Source organism: Dermacentor andersoni, chromosome 5 (assembly GCF_023375885.2).
Source record: "Dermacentor andersoni chromosome 5, qqDerAnde1_hic_scaffold, whole genome shotgun sequence".
In the NCBI taxonomy this organism is placed as follows: Eukaryota; Metazoa; Arthropoda; class Arachnida; order Ixodida; family Ixodidae; genus Dermacentor; species Dermacentor andersoni.
This window is the reverse complement of record NC_092818.1, coordinates 165,839,243-165,863,200: the sequence shown is the minus strand read 5'-3', so window position 1 is coordinate 165,863,200 and position 23,958 is coordinate 165,839,243. Positions and strand designations below refer to the sequence as shown.

Sequence of the window (23,958 nt, the reverse complement as noted above, 5' to 3'; positions counted from 1 at the left end):
GCGCAGATGCTGCATGGAAAGTGGTAAACACCGTTCTGGGTCGCGACAAAAAAACACTTTACTCCGGAAAGTATTACGGTAAGCGGTCACCGTGTTACTGGTACAGATCTGGCTGAACATTTCAATGCATACTTCATGAATACTGGCGCACCTGATTGTAACAGAGAGCTTTATAACAAATCTCAAAGTGCCTCGAGCGACCAGTCGCGCGACACTCTTGCGTGCATTTGCGGGCTTCTTTCAGAATCGAAAAAACGCTTTTATGTAGCACGTATTGAGCAACAGAAAGCTGTATCGGGAGTTTTTCATGTCGCTTTCCAATTTTCTCATCGATACTTTCCATTTTACTATAATATTCCAGAGGTTGATTATAGGTAATTAAGACTAATTATCTAATTAGGCGGAATGAAAAATAATTTGCGTATCTTCAAGCAACGGCAAGCAAGATTACCTTTGTTCTGTCCAGCTACGTGGCATTTTTTCTTTAAAGTTTGGCTAAAGTTACCTAGGACACCCTGTATATACGCTTCTTAGTCGGAGCACCGCGTTGTTACATGAGCAGGTATTCAGTGTCGTTGCAAGCACGAGTTTGGGCCACTGACCCCGTACGCCCAATCACGTTATTCCCTTAAATGTTCTGTATGTTGTGCATGCGAAATTTATCAGAAACTCTCTATATGGAAACTTCTGCAAAGACGTCTTGGCACAACTTTATTGATACCTCTCACAAGTTGGCTACAAGTACTCATTACAACTCTGGGAGAGACAACCACAAATCCTTTCAGTTAATATATCGAGTCAACTGAAACCAATATGGGATATTCTATGACAATCTATGACAATAATATGCATGAGTTATTTAGCGAAGGAGCGAATGCGGCTATAGGTATCTGTTAGAACGTGTTTCGTTATCATCGAAATGTAACAGTAGTACTTCAAGCGCAGGTGGATACAATACCTAAAACAAGTTTAATTATGCGCAAATATTTAGAATGCGTCTCTCTCGGCGTCCTACCGAGTGTTCAAGCTTCCTCCTTGCGTGCTGGCATAGACACGCAAGACGAGAGGCTCCCACAGCGTCTCCATCTCTTTCTTTTTGTTTTCAAACTCGTCCCTGGTAGATCTCTGCGAGGAAAGAAAAATTGCACAAGTGCGTGAGAGGATACAACAACGGTCTAAAACATTGATAACGAACGCACAGCCATATGTCTGCCGTTAGAGCATGCTCGCAACATTTAGGCAAAGAAGAAATGGGAATGCGATCGTCACAGGCTTTACAAGGTAAAGCAGATGAGCAGAATGTTAAACTATAATAAGAACTTCCCGCCCTCAGATACAGGCTAGATAACTTTCTTGTCGCCCGGATTCGAGGAGCATGTCGTATCATCATCATCATCATCATCATCATCATCATCATCATCATCATCATCAGCTACCACCATGCCTCGCCTCGGCGCTCTTTTTGAACATCAAATCCGATCATTTCAAGAGCTACGCTTGGAAGCCACCGATTCCACTACAGTCGCTCCCGTTCGTAACTTAGCAATAAATCATTCATTGGAACGAGCTGTTCACGTCTGAGCGTGGCTGAGGCGAAATTAGTGCCACCAGGGTATACCTAAAACAGTCGAGCATACAGTCCTGCGCAAGCACCTTTAAGTCAGTCAAAATTTGCGAAACAGATCGCGTCGACAGCTGTCACACTTTTCAATGCGGTTGGCATTCTTTGGGAAGTTCACCAAAGAGGCGGTATCGTTGTCTGTATCTGACCTCTTTCACGCCAACTTGAGCTACTGAGAGGAATCGAAGCTTCGCCTATATATATTCAGACAATCGTGTCTGTATATACAGGGTGTTTCAGCTAACTTTAGGCCAGAGCTTAAAAATATGCCGCTGCATCGTGATTTGATCGCGTCGATCAAATGCACGTTGATCATTTTTGTATGAAGTGTGGCACGCTATGTTTTTGTATTTTGCTTAATTAGATAATTAGTCGAGTTTGATTAGCCAACTTGCGAAGCAACGAAGTTAGGCAATCACTTCCAATTATAAAGTTGCAGAGCGCTTTGCAAAACGTCCGATTAGGTAGTTTCTAACTTTCTTTCAAGTATTAGCGTTTTTCAGATTGCTGCGGATGCCCGCGAAATACAAGAAAATACCACGTGACATACCCGCTTGCACGCCGTGATTGAAACGCTCCCAAACTGTCCCCGTGTAAACGAACATAGCGTCTAGCATCTAGAAGGGCGTGCTGCCGCTTAAAAGGCGACAGGGCAGTGACGAAGGCGTTGGCTTTGCGATTTACGCCAGCGATGTGCTTCCCTCGCGGCTGTTCATGATAGCGATAAGCAGACGCAGCACACCCGGCTAAATGCTATGTTCGTTTGTGCGCGGAACGCTTGGGAGCAGTGCAATCACGACGTGCAAGCAGGCATGTCACGTGGTGTTCTTTTGTTTTTATTGCGGGAATCCCCACTAAGCTGAAAATCCCTGATACTTAATAGATAGAAAGAGAGAAACTGTTTATTAGGACGTTTTGCAAACTGTTCTGTAACTTTCTAATTGGAATTCATTCCCTAGCTTCGTTGCTTCAGAAGTTAGGTAATTAATCTTGACTAATTACCTAATTAAACGAAATAGAAAAACTAGCGTGACACACTACATACAAAAGTGAGCAACATGCATTTGCTCGCGTCACCTTAGAGTGCATCGGCATATTTTTAAACTCTGGCTAAAGTTAGCTGAAACACCCTGTATATTCAAACTCGCGCCACGCGTGGACTTCGACCCGGTACCGCTACATGGCGCAAGTAGACGCCTCATTGTATAATGTCATGGGAACCACAAATTAATAAACTAATAACTAATATTTCCAAATGTGTAGGTATACTTGCACGACTGCGTTCCTTGCTTCCAGTTTCCGTTAAGATAACACTTTATAACAGCTTGTTTTTATCGCATGTCAGTTATTGTTTTTTGGTATGGGGAAGTACAACAGCAACGAACATTAATAGACCATACAAACTACAGAAAAAAGCGATTAGGCACATTGCTAATGTTGACTACTATGCACATACGGGTGAATTATTTAAGCGGTTTAACATTATCCCAATTCATCAGCTTTACGAGTATTACCTAGCAATAAGATATAAAAAAATCCGTGCTCGATAGCAATCGAGCTTTTTTGGATATTTTTCAACTTGAACCATACACTATCCCATACCCTACTCGTCACCAACAACACTGGATCATTCCATTGTGCAGAACACACTTTGGCCGACAAATGCTTCGCTTCAATGTTCCTGTTTTATTAAACAAATTAATTTAAAAAGAAATAATAATTGAAGAATGTGGCATACGTGTTATTAGGGAAGCCCTTTTATCATAATCAACGCAATGTTTATCACTAACTAAACTTTCAGTGTATATTGGAATTTGTCTTCATGTATTATACTGTATAATTTAACCGTAAATGAATCTGTATATCTATATTTTCAGTTCATGATGAATCTATGTGTTTTACGACTTGTAAATATTAACCCCTTCTTGCTATGAACGAATTTTGTTCGTCTGTCCTCAATGCATTCCATGTATCAGGGAGGCTCGGGTTCCCCTCAAGTGACTGATGTCACTTTTATCCCGAGCCTGCCCTCATCCTTGAGATGAAAAATAAACTGATTTGATTTGATTTGATTTGATACAAGCGCGTATGGGCGGTGACAGTGCGGTGTGTCGTTGCATTGCTTCAATGCTACTTGCATTAATGTCGACGGTAATCCCGAGATGGCTTCTGTCGAAATATCATATAAAAATATATCATGAGACTTCAGTGACTTCTCCGGATCAGAACTCTACAACTACAGCACGTTCCCCTCCGGCTCCCGCCAACGTTCCAAATGAGTGCAAAACTCCTGAACTGCTGTGCAGACTCTCCCAACAGTGTACAAGGACTGAGGTGGCGGCATGACGACGACGACTCGACGACAATGACGATGGCGACCAAGCGTGACGACACAGTCAACGACAGCGACATCATGACGAAGACTGCATGGTAGCAGCCGCTTGTTGTAACATGCCGCTTGTTGTACTTCGTCACAGTACAACGCACTCACGCTTACGTACCTTGAAGAACACACACTTCGTGAAGGCGACGTCTGATTGGCCCACCTTCTTAAACCGAAGCTTTCTATGTCTTACTGATTCGTCCGTGAGCGCCGAAAACGCACTGCTGGAAAACGAACTAACACATATGGATAGAACACTACAATTTACATTCGCAGTACCGTGCCAGCGTTGACTGCCCGGCCGGTCAGTGCCTGATAACTGCGCGAAGCGACGAGCTCAGCAAGAGCAGCACGTGTGCACAAAGTTCACTGAAATAACAAGTTGCGTATGCCAGGCATGACAGCGTTCTGTCGCGATTAACTGAGCTTCCCTGCTTATCGGAGACAGCAAGTGCGCGTGAACGCGGGCTCGTCTTAGGATCTGGAAAAAAAAATCTAAGCCCATTTCTTAACTAAAGATGGTTCAATGCTACACTACCCAGACCAACTGTATATATCTGCATTACATTACGCGCGTCACGCAATGCATTCCCGACCGTCACCATGGGTAGGCCGTGGGTGCAGCGCACGGCAGAAGAGGCCGCCTTACGCGAACGTAAGCGCGATTGCAATCGCAAGGCCCATCCCGTGTATCGGCAACGGCATGCAGTAAGCCATGTGGGAGACGCTTGTGCAGTCGAGATGCGTACTGGTTTTGTGATCGTCAGCGTGTACATCAGACCGAACACGTCTCGTTGTGATGCGTAAACGTTCCTGGCAGAAACGATGGAGACCCTAAAGCCACATAATACGCCGATCCTCGCGTGCGGTGACTTTTACACGGAAAACACGGCTTTTACAGAGCACGGCAAACGGATCGAGAGTTTCATGCTAGATTACTACTCGTGGAAACTGAAGGCGCTATAGAGACCCACGACACAACACCGTTCCTGCATTGATCTCACGTAAGCAGGCTATGTCACGTTATATATGTCACGATGGCAGAGCCTCCGACCATCTACCACAGTGATCACAAGGCAATACTGTGCAAGTGTAGAGTCGTCCGTGAAAGCGTGTGTGCGCGCCTAATCAATGGCTACATGTTCTAAAAAAAGGCTATGCATCTTAACAAAGTGTGTCTTTATTCAACTTCAACTTTAAAAAAATGCAATCCTAAACAAGCAATCAAATCACATGTGTATAGCATCGAGTCGTCGCTGAGCATTTCTTGGGTTCGTTGCATGGTCGTTGGCTTTGGACTTTGACTTTGATTCAGCTTGCATTGGGTGAAAGTTTCGCATTCAACCATCTTTCTTTAAGAAAGGGCTTTGATTTTTTTTTCTTTTGCACTCTTTGAACATTTATTCGATAACCAAACCCACTTTCTTCATTTAAGAAAGCATGCGCAATGTCTCGCGTCAACTTTCATCCCTCTTACATCTGATGAAATACCGTTGCAAGCCCAATTTCTTCTTCCTTTCATTTACGGTTCGAAAGTAATTGCTGGAGCGCTTTCGCTCCGCCCATAGCTAAGACTGTATAAATAAATATCTCATGTATCAAGCACACGCAGTCTTGAGAAAGGCCGGTCCACCGGCCTAAGCCTCGATTAAGTAAACGTCTAAATAAACCAGAAATGCCAGCAGCCAATGAAGTAAAACAAAGCCAAAGGGTAATTAAAATGTAGAAAGTAATAAAGAAAAAGGGGAAATGAAAGTCGACAAAAAACGAACTTGTCGCCCGTGGGAAGCGAACCCACAACGTCAGCATTACTCTCAATGCGAAAGTTGTGGGTTCTGTCTACACCATATATATATATATATATATATATATATATATATATATATATATATATATATATGTGTGTGTGTGTGTGTGTGTGTGTGTGTGTGTGTGTGTGTGTAAAACGAACTTCAATATAGGGAAATTCTCGATTTAACGAGGTATTTCACTTTTCATAACCTCTTGTCCATAGAACATCATGTATTTAGAACCTCAATATAAAGAAAGAACTGTGTGTGCAATTTCAATATAACAAAATTTCGCTTCCGCCGCAAAGGAATGCCGAGACAATAAATGGAAACATCCACGCACGCAGTTGGTCAAATGATGGATTACAAGCGTCTGCTTGCAAATGCACCTCTCAAACCGCGCTCGGCGCGACAAGAGCGACCGCTCAAGTGGAGCCGGCATCATGTTCCGTATAAAGTCCAAGTGCGATAAGAACCCTACAGCGCCCCGCGCACTTTGTGCTTTAGGTGCGAGTGAAAGTGTGCTGCGAGGGTGAGACAAGAAAGATGGTGGCTTCACGAGTGCCGCCTTCCCACGCTACCAAAGGGAAAGATGGGGAGGGGAGCGGGCTCGCGGTAACGCGGTCAAGCGCGCGGAAAGGCCGGGGGAAGGCGGCGAGGGGGGGGGGGGGGCGTGAGTTGGAGCGCGTCGCGATTTCTGGCGCGCGTTTCGACCGTGGCTGCGCATGGCTGTAAGCGCGGCTGAGCATATACGCAACCGCGCACAGTACTTTAGAGGTAATTTACCGCATGTACAGAGAGTTCGCGTGCCGAGACGGTGTGGCATCATGTAAGCTGTCTTCCCGCGCGTTTAGTATTGGAGGTTGCGTAATCTCGAGTTTCGGTGACTCGTTGGAGTAAGAGACAGACGAAGCATTCGCTCCCCGCTGCCGGCGCTTTTCATGATAGCGTCATCTCACTGCGGGACGACGCAAATCAGCCACGGGGGTGGAGTGCACGCGAAAGCGTGGCTGGCTTCGCTTAATTCGTACCGCCGAGACGATATCGTCGACGTACGTGGCATGGAACCGTATCCTTCGTCGCTGACTCCCAAATTCATCAGAACTGTTTTCTCATTCAAATTTCTTTTTCGAACTTTTCCGTGTAAAGAAAATTGATCGGCAACTGTACTTATTTGCATAAAAGGTCCAATTGCAATGCAACGAAGTTGCGATATAACGAAGCAAATTGCCGATTTTACCTACTTAGTTATATCGAGGTTTAATTATAAGACATATATACATATATGTGTGTGTGTGTGTGAGAGAGAGAGAGAGAGAGAGAGAGAGCCACAATTTCCCATAATAATCTCCCTCAACTCCCCCTTACCGCCGGTGTGCGACTGAACAAAAAAGAAATCAAGAAAACGAAAGCGCAGACGCGGAAAACGAGAAGGCGGACGAAGCGGAATTGAGCTCACCGCGTTCATCTCCAGCCACCCTTCTAGCTCGTCCGCTTTCTTGAGCACGCTGTTCACCTCTTCCTGCTTGAGCACGTTCTTTACGGACGGGTCCTCCTTGATCTTGGTGCGCAGCTGCGAAACGTAGACGCTTAACAGTATGAGGGCTTCAAAGACAGTTAACACAACGCGCCCGTGCGTTGCTGTCAGCGGCCATAACAATGGTACGCAGTTTTGTAATATATAGGGTAAATGATCGTAATTCAGGGAGAAAGACTGGCAGCTGAGTCAGCAAAATTCAGAAAGCAGCGTGCACGTTTCACTATTGGCAAATTTGATGCTTACGGTTTGTTAACTGGTGTGAGGCGACGAGGGGAAAAGCCAACCAGAAAGAAGGGTAGACCTTAGGTTAGAATGACTAGAACTGGGTGAACACTCGCTAAACTTGAGGAGGGCAAGAGAGTAGGCGGGATGATAGTGAAAAAGAAAAAAAAAATGTGTAAGCGCACCTCCATGTGACGGCGTTTCTATCTCTTGTCTTGTGCGCATGAGGTGTTGTTTATACGACGGCCGGAGGCTTCAGCCGTCGGCTACTGAAAAGCACGCAAGGATGCGCATTTAGAGAACAGGTCAATATAATACGCGTCGAGGGTGCTAATCAGGCAGCGTGCTGCACTGGCGCCGTATGGACGATCAGCAGTGTGCGCCAACTTGCAGAGAAAGCGGCTGTCGTAGAGCCTGCATGCGCTGCAGTTTAGTACGAAAAGAGTAGAGAAGGATCTTCGTATGGATTGGGATCTGTACACTAAAGGCGAACGCATGGCGAACGTAGCACAATTTAGAAGTAGCCGATTGCGTTGCCTGCAATTTAATCGTGATGTTTCTTTCATTTTCATCTATATTGCCTTTCGCGCGCCACTGTTTGAGTGATAACAGGTCACTCAATAATGAGTGACCTGTTAACAAATGATTATTGCCCGTTCGCTCGGTTTGGTGTGCGGATTCCAAGAGCCCGAATTCATGGCGTGTGACGCCAAACTGTGGCAGTAGAGAGCTGACTTGTAGCCATGGCCGACTGCGTGTACCTGAAATAGGTAGGTCTCCAGTGCGTTTCGGGCGGCGATGCGGTTCCTCTCGACGGTGTCCTGTTCCTTGTAGCTCTCGCTCTCCTTGATCATTTTCTGGATCTGGTCAGAAGTCAGGCGGCCCTTGTCGTTCGTGATGGTGATATTTTTGGGCTTACCGACGCTCTTCTCGACAGCCGACACGTTCAGGATTCCGTCAGCGCTGAGATCGAAGGTGACTTCAATCTGCGGCACACCCCTCGGCGCGGGTGGGATGCCCTTGAGCACGAACTTGCCAAGCAGGTTGTTATCCTTCGTGAGAGCCCTTTCGCCCTCGAACACCTGCGTGCGCAATGAAACCGCAGCAAGGAATTCCAAAATTTGGTGTTTGTAGGCGAAAACAGTGACAACGCAACGAAACTTGAATGGGCGAGCCGGACAAACACGACACTCAGTAAACTGTGAACGTTTTTTCTGCGCCTTCGCGGATTCGTACGCTATAAAAGAGAGCCTAAACGATCACCCATTGCTGGGTTAGTTGTTCTGGGTGCTAGTGTGCTTGGCTGTTTTGTTGGAGCGTTAACCGGGCTGATACCACTGTGATTCGACCTCATTGCTTTTATTGATAACGATTGATCGTTGATTATCTGCCTCGGCATAATGGCATAGAAAGCGACTTGAAGGTTTTTTGAAAGTATGCAGTTTTTTATGCACGAGGAGTTAAGCAATACGAGTGGGTTTTTAGGAGATTACTAATCACAGCATCACAAGATATTCCCTGCAGGACGGCTTCTCTCACCTATACCTACAGTATCTAAGTGATTCGATCAATGGTGGTAACGTGTGAACGCAATGATAAAATGACTCAAAATTGCTCGCCATGCCAACGACACCCCGTTACGCTTTCGGGCTGGAGTAAAACACGAACTATATATTTTCGCTCCCCTGTGAATTCACTTGGTTGACTTTAAAATGTATATTGCAAAGAAAAATAATGCCCAATTCGACTTAATATTTTGAACAAAAGCGCAGAAAGCACAGAGGATACAGAGGAGGGAACAGAATGAACACTCCTCTGTGCACTCTGTTTTCGTCACGCTGTTCAACACGTCATTGAGCCAGGTTCTATACCAACATCATACATACGCCTGCAACATCTACAACACGAAATATTATACGGCACCTGTATGAGCACACTCTGCTGCTCGTCCGTGTACGTGGTGAAGATGCGGGTCTTTTTGATGGGTATGGTGGTGTTACGCATGATGAGCACCGTCATCACTCCACCCGCCGTCTCGATGCCGAGCGACAAAGGGGTGACGTCGAGGAGCAGCAGATCCTGCAGCTCGACCGTCTTGACGTTGGTCAGGATGGCGGCTTGGACGGCAGCGCCGTATGCCACAGCTTCGTCCGGGTTGATGGACTTGTTCAGCTCTTTGCCGTTGAAGAAGTCCTGGACGAGCCTCTGTATCTTGGGAATCCTGGTTGAGCCACCTACAAGCACGACGTCCTTGATGTCTGCCTTGTTCAGCTTGGAGTCATTCAGGCAGCGCTCCATCGGGTCGAGGCACGACCGGAACAAGTCCGAGTTGAGCTCTTCGAACCGTGCTCGTGAGATGGACGTGTAGAAGTCCACGCCGTCGCACAGAGAGTCAATCTCGATGCTGGATAGAGATATTTGCCAAATTGTACTCTTTGCTTGCCGTAAAACAAAATGACGCAGATGGAAGAATGTAGATGGGAAAATAATAATTGCATAACAGTATGTGGTCTAGTGGTGCGTAGGTGGAGAGAAGATCGCTGCCGGTGCATTAAATGCCGCGCTTTAACTTTCGCGATGTCGTTCACTAAAATAAACATAGTCATTAAATGGATGGGCGCCGAAGCGATCAGGCTGAGGCGACTGAATAAGACGGAGGAGACTCTCGCAGGCAAGGCACATCAGTGTTTTATCTGCGGATGTCATATTTTTTTATTAACCAATTTATTTTAGCGGATGCTATTGTCTTACAATATTCTGCAAAGTCGCCCTGCTGCTAGTAAACACTTTTAGGCCATTTCGCTATCTCCGTGATACATTAGAGTAGCAAGATAAATCACCTTGCGTTGCTTAATTTGCGTGAACGGTATAGAGCAATGCTGGCGACAGCTGGCTTAGCAAACAGATTTTCGACATACTCTTCAGTCAAATACCATTCCTTTTCTTTTCTGTCGATCATAACTTGTCAGTTAAGGATACATTTCGCTTTCGAGAAAGTGGAAATATAATCTAATGTGTGCATCATATTTCACAGTCTCGATTGCGAATATGTGACTCTCAGCATTTCTCATCACTTCGTCACGCAAGGTATCATAAGCGTACACCGCTGGGCCAGTTCGTGCATCATGTAAAGTCGTTGAGCGGAAATACGGGTGGGAAGAAACGGAGTGGGCAGGACAGACGCTCACTTACAACTGAAGTTTAATGAAAGGTTATCCAGGAAGCGGAGGGCCGCACATGCGCACTCAGAAGGCTGATAGAAAGCTAATGCATAGTCGCATGCAAATATTGTAATAAATGCTAACTCCCAAGGAGTTGAACACACGTGGCAGATTGTGCGTAGGTCTGGCCAGCCTCAATAATTTCTCTGGCCAATCTGTCATTAGACTTGTTTAACATGGTTGCATTTCTTAATACCGGAGTGCAACCGCAATCCTTGATGTGTGTCGGTAGGTACATACCACCCGCAACAGCCTTCAAAGACGCTGAGTTCTCCCTGAGCCGGTTGTTTACACATCGGCCCACTCAGGGAGCACTCAACTTCTTTAAAGGATGTTGTCCGTGGTATGCACCTACCTGCACACATCAAAGATTGCGGTTACACTCCGCTATTTAGAAATGCAACCATTTTAAACAAGTCTAATGACACACTGGCGAGAGAAATTATTGAGGCTGGCCAGACTTACGCACAATCTGCCACGTGTGTCAATGTCCCGTCAGTTGCCATGACGGATTATGAAATTGGTTGTCTCCTTGGGCGTTAGCATTTATTACAATATTTGTATGCAACTATGCATTAGCTCTGTATCAGCCTTCTGACTGCGTATGTGCGGCCCTCCGCTTCCTGGATAACCTTTCATTAAACTTCAGTTGTAAGTGAGCGTCTGTCCTGCCCACTCCGTTTCTTCTCGCCCGTATTTCCGCTCAACAACATTACATGAAACATCATATTGCACAAACATGCAAATAACATGTCCTACGGGCTGTATATATATATATATATATATATATATATATATATATATATAATATATATGTGTGTGTGTGTGTGTGTGTGTGTGTGTGTGTGTGTGTGTGTGTGTGTGTGTGTGTGTGTGTGTGTGTGTGTGTGTGTGTGTGTGTACAGTGCTTATGTTTGTGGCCTCGAAGCCACAAACGAATGAATGAATGCAAACTGGCTAAAAAGGACGGGACAGTGGCGCCTTCCTTTCAGATCGTACATCCTAAATACATGGCATGCACTAATAACTGGGCTAGTAACTGAACTCCGTTGCTTTCATCCTTTATGCTTTATTCTCAGCGGGTAATCCATAATGCACGGTTGGCATCAATGTTCTGTGGACTGGTACTGAATGCGGAGACACTCAACCAAACGCACCCATCCACCGCACGCACGCACGCACGCACGCACGCACACACGCACACACGCACGCGCAATGCACACAGACGAAAAAAATGGCATGAACGTGTTTAGGACGCCCGACACAGACCAGAATGAGAAGTTCGCGTTATTACTGAAGCCTAATTGTCTAGGTAATGCCACTGTAACCTGCTGCACCACTCACGTCTTTTCTGGAATCTGTAGAAACTGCTTACCTGAAATCGACCTCTATCTCGTTGCAAAATACTAGTGTACTGCCAGGCGAACAGCCTCATCTATAAACAGCCCAGCCATTATCCAGTGTTCAATGTTCATTGTTAATTTCTGAGAATGAAATATACCAAATTGTAAGCTCCTTGCAGTGTTGCCTTTACAGTACCATATACATGAATAATGCTCCCAGTGAACTCGATATCAAGTGATGCGTTAGTTTTTTTTTTTTTGCTTTCATAATACTACTGACAATTAATATTCGTAGCGATCTCGACAATATCGTGCGATGCCTTTCTGAAGAACATCGTTTGGCAACGACATTCGATGGGGACCCCTAGCCAGCTTTCGGGTGCCACTTTGGTGTCCTCTTAAAGTCAGGCTTTGTTTGCCTCTTCTCCGCACTTTGCGGCTGCAGGCTGCTGCTGTGTTGCCGTGTAGACAACGGTTTACAGGTAGGCCGTAGGGTATGTGCCACCAAGTATATGTGCAATTAGTATGTGCCGCTGCGTTTATTGACAACTTGCTGCTGGTTGCTGCCTAGCCGAGTAGACAACTAAGATGATTCGGTATGTGGCACCAGATATGTGCCCGAATAGACACCTTAGACTACTGGGTATGTGCTGCTGAGCGTAGGCCAAATATTGGCCAGTCCCCGCGGAATGTGTGCCGCTGTGATGCAAGGGGCACAGAAAGGGGGAAATTGTCATCCACTCGACTGCAGTATGAAGCTACACAAGGTCAGACCCACACGGGTTTCTCAGAAAGAGAGAGCTTCGCAGTGGCAGAAAACTTTTACCGTGGTCCACGGACCGAACTCGGGACCAATGCCTTGCCGGCGTAGTCGCTTTAGCGTCTGAGCGAATTGACAATTCGGAGCACAGGGACGCCGAATATGGCAAATCAGTTCTGCGGAAGTAAGCAAGGTGGAGCAAGGTTTATGAAAGGGAGAAATAATCATCCAGCCGACTATAACATGATGCTACAAAGGAAACCATTATCGAATTCTGAGAAAGAAAGCCTCGCGGTTGAAGAAAAAAATTATCCTATTACTGGCGGTATCACCGAAAAGGCGTTGGTTCCGGGTTTTAAACCCAGAGCAGGACAAATTATTCTTCTACAGCAAAGCTTTCTTTAAAATGCGCCTTGGTTTCCTTCGTAGCTTCGTGCCACAGTCGGGTGAATGGCAGTTTCTGCCTTTCACGAGCCTTCCCTCCACCTTGCGGGCGTCTGCAGAACTGATTTGCCATATTAAGTGGCATAGAAGCCGTAACGTATTGCGAGATGTGTCGTGCTTCTTTGTGCCATGCACCTCTCATTGACATTCTTCCCTCGAAAAAACATCAGAATCAGTATCAGGCTCACTTTTATTGTGACGATAAGAAAGATTACGGGATGATATTGTACAGGAGGAGGTCCCGAAGGGAACGACTGCGTGGGGACCTCCTTTCGAAACTAAACATAATAAGACAAAAATTACAGCAATTGCAACAAATTGTGAACAATAAAGAGTTAGAAGTTTATAACATAAATGTCATAATTAAAGAATGAAATGTGCATAAATAATAAGCGTATGAAAGAGCACTGTTGCATAATCTCGTTAAACAGTAATATAAATTAATAGTACAAATGACAAGATATGCATAGTCTGATGAACTCGAATACATATGCATAACTAGAACATCAAACAGCAATATTATATTATCGCAATGAAAACTAAATGAAGGCCTACTGAAAGAATGTTAATGAGTATATTTATACAAAATATATATTTTTTAGTTGTTTATTAAATCTGTGACCTTCAAATGTTTCTATATCTGATGTCAGTGTGTTCCAGAAAGCGACGGATGTAAAGTGGACGCTCTGCCTACCATAATTAGTATGTATTTTGGGTAAAATTAGTTCCTATTTATTCAGACCTCGTGACATTCCTATTTATTACAGTAAATTTTGGTATCAAACTATGGTATCGTGTGTAATTGATTTGTCGGAACAAAAAGATAGCAAGGTTACATTTAACAATTCTTGTGACTTGGAGAATGTGATCAGTTTATAAAAGTTATGAGGCGTCGTGGTTGTGTGGGCTAAAAGTAATTCTCCTAATAGCCTGATTCTGAACGATTTGCAATGAGTTTAAATGGGCTACAAGAATGTTTACCCAACAAGTAACGTCGTAGTGAATGCGCAAATGAATACATGAAAATTATAAGGATACTAATGTGTGATGGTTAAATACGTGCCGTGTATTTGAAGCATCCTAATCCCATTGGTAATAATCAGTTTTACTTTAGATATTTGTTCAATACATTTAAGACTTTTGTCAAGTTCTACACCAAGGTAATCACAGGAAAAGCTTGCAGGAATAGGAATGCCGCCAAGAAAAAATAGGAGGAATGGAGGGAAGTGTTCGTTGGTAGGAAGTGAACACGACAAATTTTGTTTTCGATGTGTTTATCTGTAGCTAGATTGTACGGCTCCAGTGCAGCATGCTGTACAAGTGGTCATTAGGTTGGATATTAGAATTGCAAGACATTTATCATAGTTGATGATAGTTGTGCCGTCTGCAGAAGACAGGCAGTTAGGCAGATCAATGATATAAATTAAAGATAAAAGCGGACCCAGTATATAACCCTCGGACACGCTAGTATTAGTGAGCATTGTTTTAGAATAAATGTCTGAAATAGTTAATGCCTGCTTTGTGTCTGGTAAGTAATGTTTAGTAACTGTAGTGCTTGGTCTGTAATTCCTGATGATTAAATCATATGAAATAAGATATGAAGGTTTATTTTTTCAAACGCATACCTTAAGTCTACAAATACAGAAGCTGCATAATTACCCTCATCGATAGCGAGCTTTAGTTGATCGGTTAGCGCAGCAAGAGCAATCTCGGTCGATTAACTCAGGTGAAAGCCGTGTCAGAATGGCGAGAGAAAGCTAAATATTGTACGTTGATTATTTAAGCGTTTCTCGCTAAGCCTTTCAATTACGTACTTTGATAAAGAAGCTAATACACAGATGGAGCGATCATTCGCGATTAAAGAGCGGTCACCTTACCTGAAAATTGGAGTGATCCCTCATTAGCAAGTTCCTGCGGCAAACTGTCAGATTTAATCATGATGTTGATTATGTTCGCAAGAATAGCAGTTATTAAGGATGTAATTAGATTTATATTAGAAGGGTGTAAGCTATCAATGCCGGCGCCGGTTATCGTCACGTTGTTTATAACGTTTAGAACTTCCTGGGGTGTGGCTGGAAATACAATGAAAAACTGTGGCAGGCGGCGGGACACGGGACTGTCTTGCGCAGGTGTTTGTGGCTCACTTCTCATGAAAAAATCAGCGAACACATCAGCTATTTCTTTGGCGGTATTGAACACTATGCCCTGATGAGCAGGTGCTGTTGTTTCACGATTACGTGTCCCATTTATGAAGGAGTTCACAATTTTCCATCCCTTCCTTAAGTTCTTACCGTATTCCAAAATGTTTCTTTCATACTATTAAATTTTTTTCCAATGTGGCAGAAAGCTGGTCAGCAAAGTTCTTGTATACCCAATGTCCAAATTCTTGGTAAGTGGTTGTCGTTTAGTTTTCTTGAAAAGGTTATCCTTTTTGCTCATTAAAGGCTTAACCGTTATCCATGGATTCTGAGGTGCCGCAAATTTCTGTTTGCATTTAACTTGTTGGGAATGACGATCGAAATAAGATTTAATCAGAGAGGGAAAAAGTGCAAAGTACTCTCTGTGGATCCTTTGTAGGTAAGATGGGGGACCAGTCAGGATTAGAAGCGGCTTAAAGAAATGATTGCTTGTCTAGCATAAATTTGGAGTGCGTGATTTTTCCGGAGTGAGAATAAAAAAACTATAGGGAAGTGATGAGTTATGTAGGTGATTAGAACATCTTCTTCTAGTGGATACGCCAAATCTGATAGTGTATTACCCAATTAACGTACCCATGGGTCGTTAGTATACCGTGTCGGTATGCTATTTAAACAATCAGAATAATGGAAACGAAGTTAATTTTGATGTGGCCTATGGTAACTACATTTTTGTTTTCGCTCTCTAGGATTTCCAAACATTATGGAGACCAGCACGGAAACCTATTGTTAATGAAGAAGGTGAACGATATATGCAATCAATTATTATATTTTTGTTGGCTATGTTAAGGAAGTAATCTTTTAATTCAATTGAAATATCTCCACAATTAATCAGGTTAAGCACAAGATCACTGATTTTTTGTATATATGTAATATTAGAATGGATATATAGTGCTGCTCCGCCGTGGTTGCTCAACAGACGATTGGAGTATTCAGCAACAAAATTATAAAGGCAGAAAGGGTGTTTATCGTGGTCACTCAATCAAGCTTCAGATATTCCATTGACTGAAAATGGGAAGGTGAATGTAGAAATGAAATTACAAAATTCTTCCATGTGTTTGCGCAGACTGCGTGCGTTGAAATGCAGATCGTTGATGATTTGAAAGAAGATTGTAACTTGCTAACGGTGAGATAGGACGAAATGCGAAATGTGAGATTCGCCTAGGTGACAGGCATGCGCATGGCTGAATTACAGTCAAGTTATCGCGGGAAGGTAGGATGCAGTTATGATTCAAAATACGCAGCTTTCGGCTGGTTTCCGAGCCTTGATTTGAAAGTGGTCTGTCCACAGACAATCTCCGGCCTTCGTGACACAGGCAAGCGAACAGCTACAGGCGACGAAACTGCGCTCGCGTCATCCGCTTCTGCTGTTTCGCCAACTCAAGCAAGCGTCGCGCCATCTACGTTCTAACACTGATTTGTATCTATGTGCTTCTCGGTGCCGACAATTGCGCGATGTGGCACCGGGCGTTGTCGCTCGGAGTCGTGCAGGTGGATGGCTCACCTGGCCTGCGTGCAGGACGACAGCGTGCGCTTGGCCTTCTCGCAGGCGGTGCGCAGGCGGCGCAGCGCCTTCTTGTCCTGCTCGATGTTCTTCTTGTGCTTGCGCAGGAACTCCTGCGCCAGGAAGGACACCATGCGGCTGTCGAAGTCCTCGCCGCCCAGGTGCGTGTCGCCCGACGTGGCCTTGACCTCGAAGGTTCCCTTGTCAATGCAGAGCACGGACACGTCGAACGTGCCGCCGCCCAGGTCGAAGATGACCACGTTGCGTTCCTTCTCGTTCGTCTAAACAAGACGGAAGCCCGCATGAAGATGCAGGTTTGATATGTGGTCAAGAATGGTCGAGTGCCAGGGTCGTGTTCCCTTAGTGACTAAAAGCTCGTGCACAGTTGTCCAATCATTAACAGTAACAGCTCGTCAGTGGCTTGTGGCAGGGCATACATGGTCGCATTAGAACGCACGGGGGCCACGGCGTAATCCGACAGACCGTTCCACTCACTGCAACCACGTCTGCCCCTGCGGAAGGTACTGACCTGCTGATATTGTTAAGGACGCTAATATTATTAATTGGGTGGCCTTACATCTCGCAGAAAAGCAACGAACCTTGTCAAGGCCATAGGCTATCGCAGCCGCTGTCGGTTCGTTGACAATGCGGAGCACTTTGAGGCCTGCGATGGCGCCGGCATCCTTTGTCGCCTGCCGCTGCGAGTCGTTGAAGTAGGCCGGCACGGTGATGACAGCCTCTTTGACGGGCCCACCGAGAAAGGCCTCTGCGCTCTCCTTCATCTTGTACAGTATCATGGACGAGATCTCCTCTGGGTGGAACACCTTGGTCTCGCCGTGAAAGGTGACCTGGACCCGGGGCTTGTTTCCGTCATTGATCACTTTGAAGGGCCAGTGCTTCATGTCATTTTGCAGTGCCGGGTCATTGAAGTTTCTTCCGATGAGCCGCTTCGCATCTGCTGGCCAGAACATCGGCATCAGCGTAAGTTTGTGTTCCACACGTCTACATTTTTGGATGAATTCATCGTTTTTCTGCTTATAGTAACTAGAATAAACTCATGAAAAAAGCAGGAAATCTAGACAAGTGTTGGGTGTGTATGCGTGTTGAATTCTGGGGTTTTACGGGCCAAAACCACGATTTGACCGTGAGGCACGCCGTAGTGAGAGACGCGGGAATAATTTTGACCACCACGCGGGTTCTTTAACGTGCCGCCAATTCACGGAACACATGCGTTTTTGCATTTCGCCTCCATCGAAATGCGGCCGGGATTTCATCCCGCGACCTCGTTCTTAGCAGCGCAACACCATAACCGCTAAGTCACTGCGGCGGGGTGCGTGTGCGTGCGTGTGTGTTTTTCCCTTGATACCCGTAATCTACACTGCGTGTGAAAAGATTTCTGTCGATAATTATTTTGGTGTTCCGCGTGGTGATATACAGGGAACAACAAATCCTGACGCAATCCTAGCAGAAGTATTGCACAACTAACACTTGCGTAGAGCTCACGTCGCACGTTGGCGACCGGAGCGCGAAAGCTTACCGAAGACGGTGTTCGTAGGGTTGAGCGCCGCCTGGTTCTTGGCAGCCTCGCCGATGAGGCGCTCTTGATCTGTGAAAGCCACATAGCTGGGCGTAGTGCGGTTTCCCTGCTCGTTGGCGATGATCTCCACCTTTCCCTGGCGGAACACGCCCGCGCACGAGTACGTCGTGCCCAGGTCGATGCCAATCGCCGGCATACTCGCCATCGCGCTGCTGCCGGGACCCCACCGACCTGCTGGCGGCGTCGAAGCGAAAGCGAATATGAGTCAGTCCGGCGGGTACCGACCTTTACGGCTATAGCAACGCGTTCCGCACTGTTTAAGGAAAATGTGTAGCCACCGTATGTAGCCTCGCAGTGTGGAAACAAATGAAAGACAAAAACAATTAGACTGAACCCATCTCACGATGAATGTCTGTGGTAATGCGTTTAGCATTGAATCACTATAGCGACACAACGTATTGTCACCATCGAAACGAGTTATGTATGACGCGTGTGCTGCGGCGGGACTCCGCTTTTGCGCTTCACTAAGAACACTCAGTGCCATCTAGCGCCGCCGTCACGAAGCTTGCGCGTGGTCTCGAAAATGCATCGCGCACCGGTGCGTGCGAACGCAGAGAAATGCGTCATGCGAAAACCGCGCTCCTGTCTCCCGCTTCTTTCTGGACACCCTGCGTCATGTCGTGGTGCTATAGAGAAGTCCGTGCGTGGCCCCCGAGACCAGAAGCGTGGCGCGCCGGTGCCTGTGAACGCTCGGAATTGTTGCTTGGCTTGCCGCACACCCAGTGGCGCATACTCAGTGTCCTAAGTTGGCGAGACATTTATTAAAGAGCGCCACATACGCAGTGCATTTGTGGCGCAGCCTGCTAAAGCCTCGGGTTGCTGTCCTTGAAGGACCCTTGTGACGTGGCTTCGATTCCGATCAGCATCGAAATAATATAAGGAATTTTTGTTCGTCGTTGCCATCATTAGGGATCTTTTCTGGCACATTCCCAGTGACAGACACCTAGTTACCCAAGTTGTCGTCAAAAACATTCATTGAAGAGCGGCATACACCTTCTGGAACATACCCAGTGACCAGAGCTGGCATGAAAGAGGTTCATTGAAGACCAGCACAGATCGAGTGGCATGTACTCAGTGCACCGAGTCGGCGTTAAAAAGTTTAATTGAACAGCGGTACCTACCCAACCCTGCATCTACATTGACCCACGTCGGCATGAACGATGTTCGTTATGAGCTGCACATATGTACTCAATGCCACTTACTCAGTGACCCAAGTTGGTCCGACGGTTGGTATCGAACCCTGTTCCCTCAGCACAGCAACCCGATGCGCTACCCATTCGACCATTAGTTATACCAATGACCAAGCTAGGCGTGAGAACAGTTGGATAAAAGCATACATACGTACGTAGACAGCTAGTGCCAAGAAAGTGCGTTAAGTACCCTAAGAATGCTAATGCAATAATAAGATAAAACTCAATGTTGTAATCTAAATGATATGAAGTTGGAGTTACAGAGCTAGCAGTGGCAGTGCATGACACGCACATGGCATTGTGGCCTGTATATTTTAGCTCTGGGCGCCTAGAAGATGAAAGTAATATGTGAAGCTTGTCGAGGGAAGAGTTTTGATGAGACGCGGATGCACATAGAAGTACGACAGAAGTAAACACATTTAAGGATTCCGTACCCCTTGTCACATTCCCATTTTGGGGTATTGGCCAAGAATACACACGTACACAGTGGCACATACTCAGTTGTGCAAACTCGGTGGCCCAAGTACTCTATTCGGGCACATGCGCAGTGACACGTGTCCAGCGGCTAAAGCTGTCTCCTTTGCAAGATAGCACGCGGATATTGGGTGAAAGAGACACACACGTATTTGCGTTAAAAGGTGGGACGAAGGCCGGTGGTGACTGAGTTCGCAACTCAGTGCTTTTATCAAGCCAATGGTCGTATGTTCACAAGCGTTCTTAGTCACTTCCGTAAACCACACGGACGTACAGGTATGCCCTTATAACTACCCTAATTATTTTCAGTGTCGCAATAACTAAGAGGATCGTTACACTTTATAGTACTATTGACCTATAGGGCAAAAGTAATATTTTAGGAACTGCATATAACAGGAGTATTAGGCAGTTTCAGATAAACAGGTGGGTTTTGGACGACGTCTCATTTAAACACTTTCACATCGGCCAACGAGCAGTTGTGAAATAAATCATATTGTTAGTTACAGAGACACGATGATTGCTGGAAGAACTGAAGAATCAGACACCTCGGGCAGATTATCCTCTGTGTCATCATATAATCAACATGTCGATCCTACTTTTTTCAAGTTAGCGCCAAAATTGACAAGGTTTTCATTTCCCCTCATTTCGGTCATATGTTGGCTATGGTTTCTTAGGCAGCGAATTAGCTTAACAGGTATGCTTCCTAATCCGAAGATATGGCCCGTAACTTCACTAATTTAAAAGAAATAGTGACATATATGCATGGGCGGAAGAAGTAAATCTTTTGTGACTTGGAAGCGCCACTAATGAATTAGGCTCCGCTAGACTGTCGCAGACTCCCACTAAGGATCACTGTTTACACCACCAGTGACACATCGAAAACGCCCGTTCACATCAACTTCCTATCCCTTCATCACCTCCCCATGACGTCCTAGGTAGTAGCAGGGTCTAGTAGTGCCTAAGTTATTGTTAATAGCTAACATTAGCGTTATATTCCCGAATTTACGACGACCCCACCAGACGTAGCACTGGGACCTTCAACGCCGCATTGTTGCCTATAAATACAAGAACGGAAGTTTTACCTTCACTTTCACCAATAATAAGCGATATTTTTTCCCCGAGTCAATTTAGAGAGCTGCAGGATAGTAAGACACGAGGTTAGCGGGATATATTTATGCTTATCGTCCATTGAATCTTTGCTAGGTCAGTGACACCTGTACAAACCATAATGATTTGCAAAACATATGACACGACTAAAAACAAAAGGTACATGCTAATTTGGAAAATCTAATTCTCAGAAATTTCAATTATTTAATTGAAGAAGTCTTCGTGCAGCAGATAAGATTCTTTCTGAAACTTCGGTAATGTCAGCGGGGCATAGCAGTTTCTGAAGGTCATTGCTATGTTAGCGAGGAATCTTACCATGGGAGCGGCGTCGGTGCGCAGCTTCTAATGAGGGAATCCATCCATCGAAGGGACTATAAGGTGTGTTGCAAAGAGCATTGGAAAGCAGGCTTTCACCCGCATGGGCTTGGCAGTTTCTGTGATGAGCCACATATTTTTGTTTGTTTGTTTCCTTCAACTGTCTTCGATCTAGAATTTTATGTGCACACTTCACCGTCTCGCTCAAGTAAACCGGACAGTTGTAGATTTATTATTCACCGATGAGCACTGAAGGATCTGTACAGCAGGAGCAGTTACGATGATATATACATGAAATACATGTATGTGTCCTTTAATTGATACAGGCATATGTCCACATTAATTAACCCGGAGATCGCTGCGATTGGGAACCGCAATGACGTTTGATGCTTGCTCGCTTAGGCTGCATTTCTAAGTGAGCATAAGGTAAAGGGACTCGCAAACTGAAATATGGTGAGCGCTAAAGAGTCCCAGGTCAGCAAACTAGTCTGGAGTTCTCTCTTAGAACTATCCTCAAACCTCAAGCGCAGTGGTCGCTGTTCTCCGTTAATGCCCACCGGTATTCTGACCACCTGCTGTTACAGCACTGATTTTTGCGATCGACATTTATATTGCGCCCAAAAATTAACAAGGCATACATCAACCTTAAGTCGGTGTCTATAGCGGCGTCCTGTGCTCCGCGTGGTCTCCTTAATTATTCAATGCGTGAATACAGAAACGCTTTGTAGAGAGCGTGGGGCTCTGCTTGACTAATCGGATGTTTCACCGATTAATGTATCTGGAACAGAATAGCGTAAAAAATATTCAACCTCTATGGCAACAAATTCTGGGCAAGCAAATATCCACGGTAATTCTCGCAACTTCGTAGCACATGCACAGTCCGTGTGCTGGCTGGTGCGTAAATAATAAAAGGTGTTTAGAGCTCTACACTTCATAGGGCCTCTGGGCCATTTAGGTCTAAATTTTCAAACATGCTTCTGCATTACGTTTATAGGCTTGGTTAGACCCAATAGTTTTGTATTCCATAAATATTGATTGAAGTTTAGAACAATGGCTCTAGGTAGCCGTCTATAATGGCATGCATAGAAATGAACTAAAGACGCAGCAGCCGCACTACTCCCGCAATATTCCCGTGCGTATTCACAAAGGTCACGTTTGAGTAGAAATAACCTCTGTCATCTCTAACAGGTTCAGCACTTATGTATGCACGTGTTGCATACCTTACGCATGTATAATTTACGGCGGCTCCGCATTGAGAAATGCGCGTAAAGGGGAAGCGATCGTGCAACGAGAGCAACCTTTGTCACCATTGTCCGTGGAGATTTATTTTGAGACATTTCGTGTGGGTGGCGGCGCCAGCCACCAATCCATCGACCGGCGACTGATCCTTTCTCAATGATATGTTATGCGCGGCACTTAAAGTTTACAACATTAATACACCGCCTATAGCATAGTGTCATACAAAAAGAATACAGAATATAAAATACGCACGCCCCTGTACGACCTGCTGTGAAACCTAAGGCCTTCAAAGCACAAAGTTGGGAGATATTGCTATTGTTGCATCGACCAAAGGTTGTCGTCAAGGGTCCCACGCTGTGACATTATAAATGTATACATGGCAAGCAAAGTCTTTCTTCGCAGGCGTGACCAGGACATAAACCGCTGTCCCGTTCGATATCTATGCACCATGAACAGACGCTTCGCTTAGCAACTGTTGTAAAGCGGGCGCGTGTGCTTGTAAAAATACTTGCTACGCGTATATCACGGTAGAGTGAACAAACGTTCGCCTTGTACTAACGTCGTTGGATCATAACTAAACCTTGCAATAGTGAACTCGTAGGCTTCGTTACGTTATTTCTTCAATATCCCAGCAGACAGCCAAGATAGCCATTTCAGGAGCTATTAAATTGCTTTGTCCTTCTGTCTTAATGTTTAAGAAGAAATGTCCTAGCTAACTTACGTTGTTTTTGTCATTGGTAATTTCTTGCGCTAACGCTTCATGGATTCCAGTCGATTTTGCAGATGCGTGTGAACATGTAAAAAAAAATATACAACCTTGCGCTCCAAAGAGATCAATCGCTGGTAATAGCAAAATTAACCCATCCAATGATCATAACTAGCGCCCACAGTTTTAGTGTGTGGCAGTGCAGTTGTCGCGGATTCCTCAACAAAAAGGCATCGCTGCGCCAATTAATTAGATTTATGGAGGTCAAAACAAAATTATACTGCAGGAAACTTTAGCGGACGAAGTC

At 45.2% G+C, this 23,958-nt stretch overlaps 1 protein-coding gene and 1 long non-coding RNA gene across 3 annotated transcripts in view; one reads left to right on the top strand and one right to left on the bottom strand.

Moving 5' to 3' along the window:
* Nucleotides 1-950: 950 nt before the first annotated feature.
* The window catches only part of LOC126531583 (heat shock 70 kDa protein 1B-like), a 29,820-nt gene continuing 6,812 nt past the window's right edge, over nt 951-23,958 (bottom strand). Inside the window, exons 2-8 of one of the 2 annotated variants that reach the window (XM_050179156.2) lie at nt 18,561-18,794; nt 17,623-17,978; nt 17,024-17,304; nt 9,480-9,960; nt 8,318-8,638; nt 7,254-7,367; nt 951-1,125 (exon numbers count right to left, since the gene is read on the bottom strand). In XM_050179156.2, coding sequence (XP_050035113.1) covers nt 1,012-1,125; nt 7,254-7,367; nt 8,318-8,638; nt 9,480-9,960; nt 17,024-17,304; nt 17,623-17,978; nt 18,561-18,765 — 1,872 coding nt within the window. In that variant the 5' untranslated portion in view covers nt 18,766-18,794 and the 3' untranslated portion in view covers nt 951-1,011. The remainder of the gene's footprint in view (nt 1,126-7,253; nt 7,368-8,317; nt 8,639-9,479; nt 9,961-17,023; nt 17,305-17,622; nt 17,979-18,560; nt 18,795-23,958) is intronic. The other variant, XM_055071266.1, reaches the window with a different exon arrangement.
* The window catches only part of LOC129385139 (uncharacterized), a 74,438-nt gene continuing 68,395 nt past the window's right edge, over nt 17,916-23,958 (top strand). Inside the window, exon 1 of the long non-coding RNA XR_008612721.2 lies at nt 17,916-18,004. This is a non-coding gene — a long non-coding RNA (uncharacterized lncRNA). The remainder of the gene's footprint in view (nt 18,005-23,958) is intronic.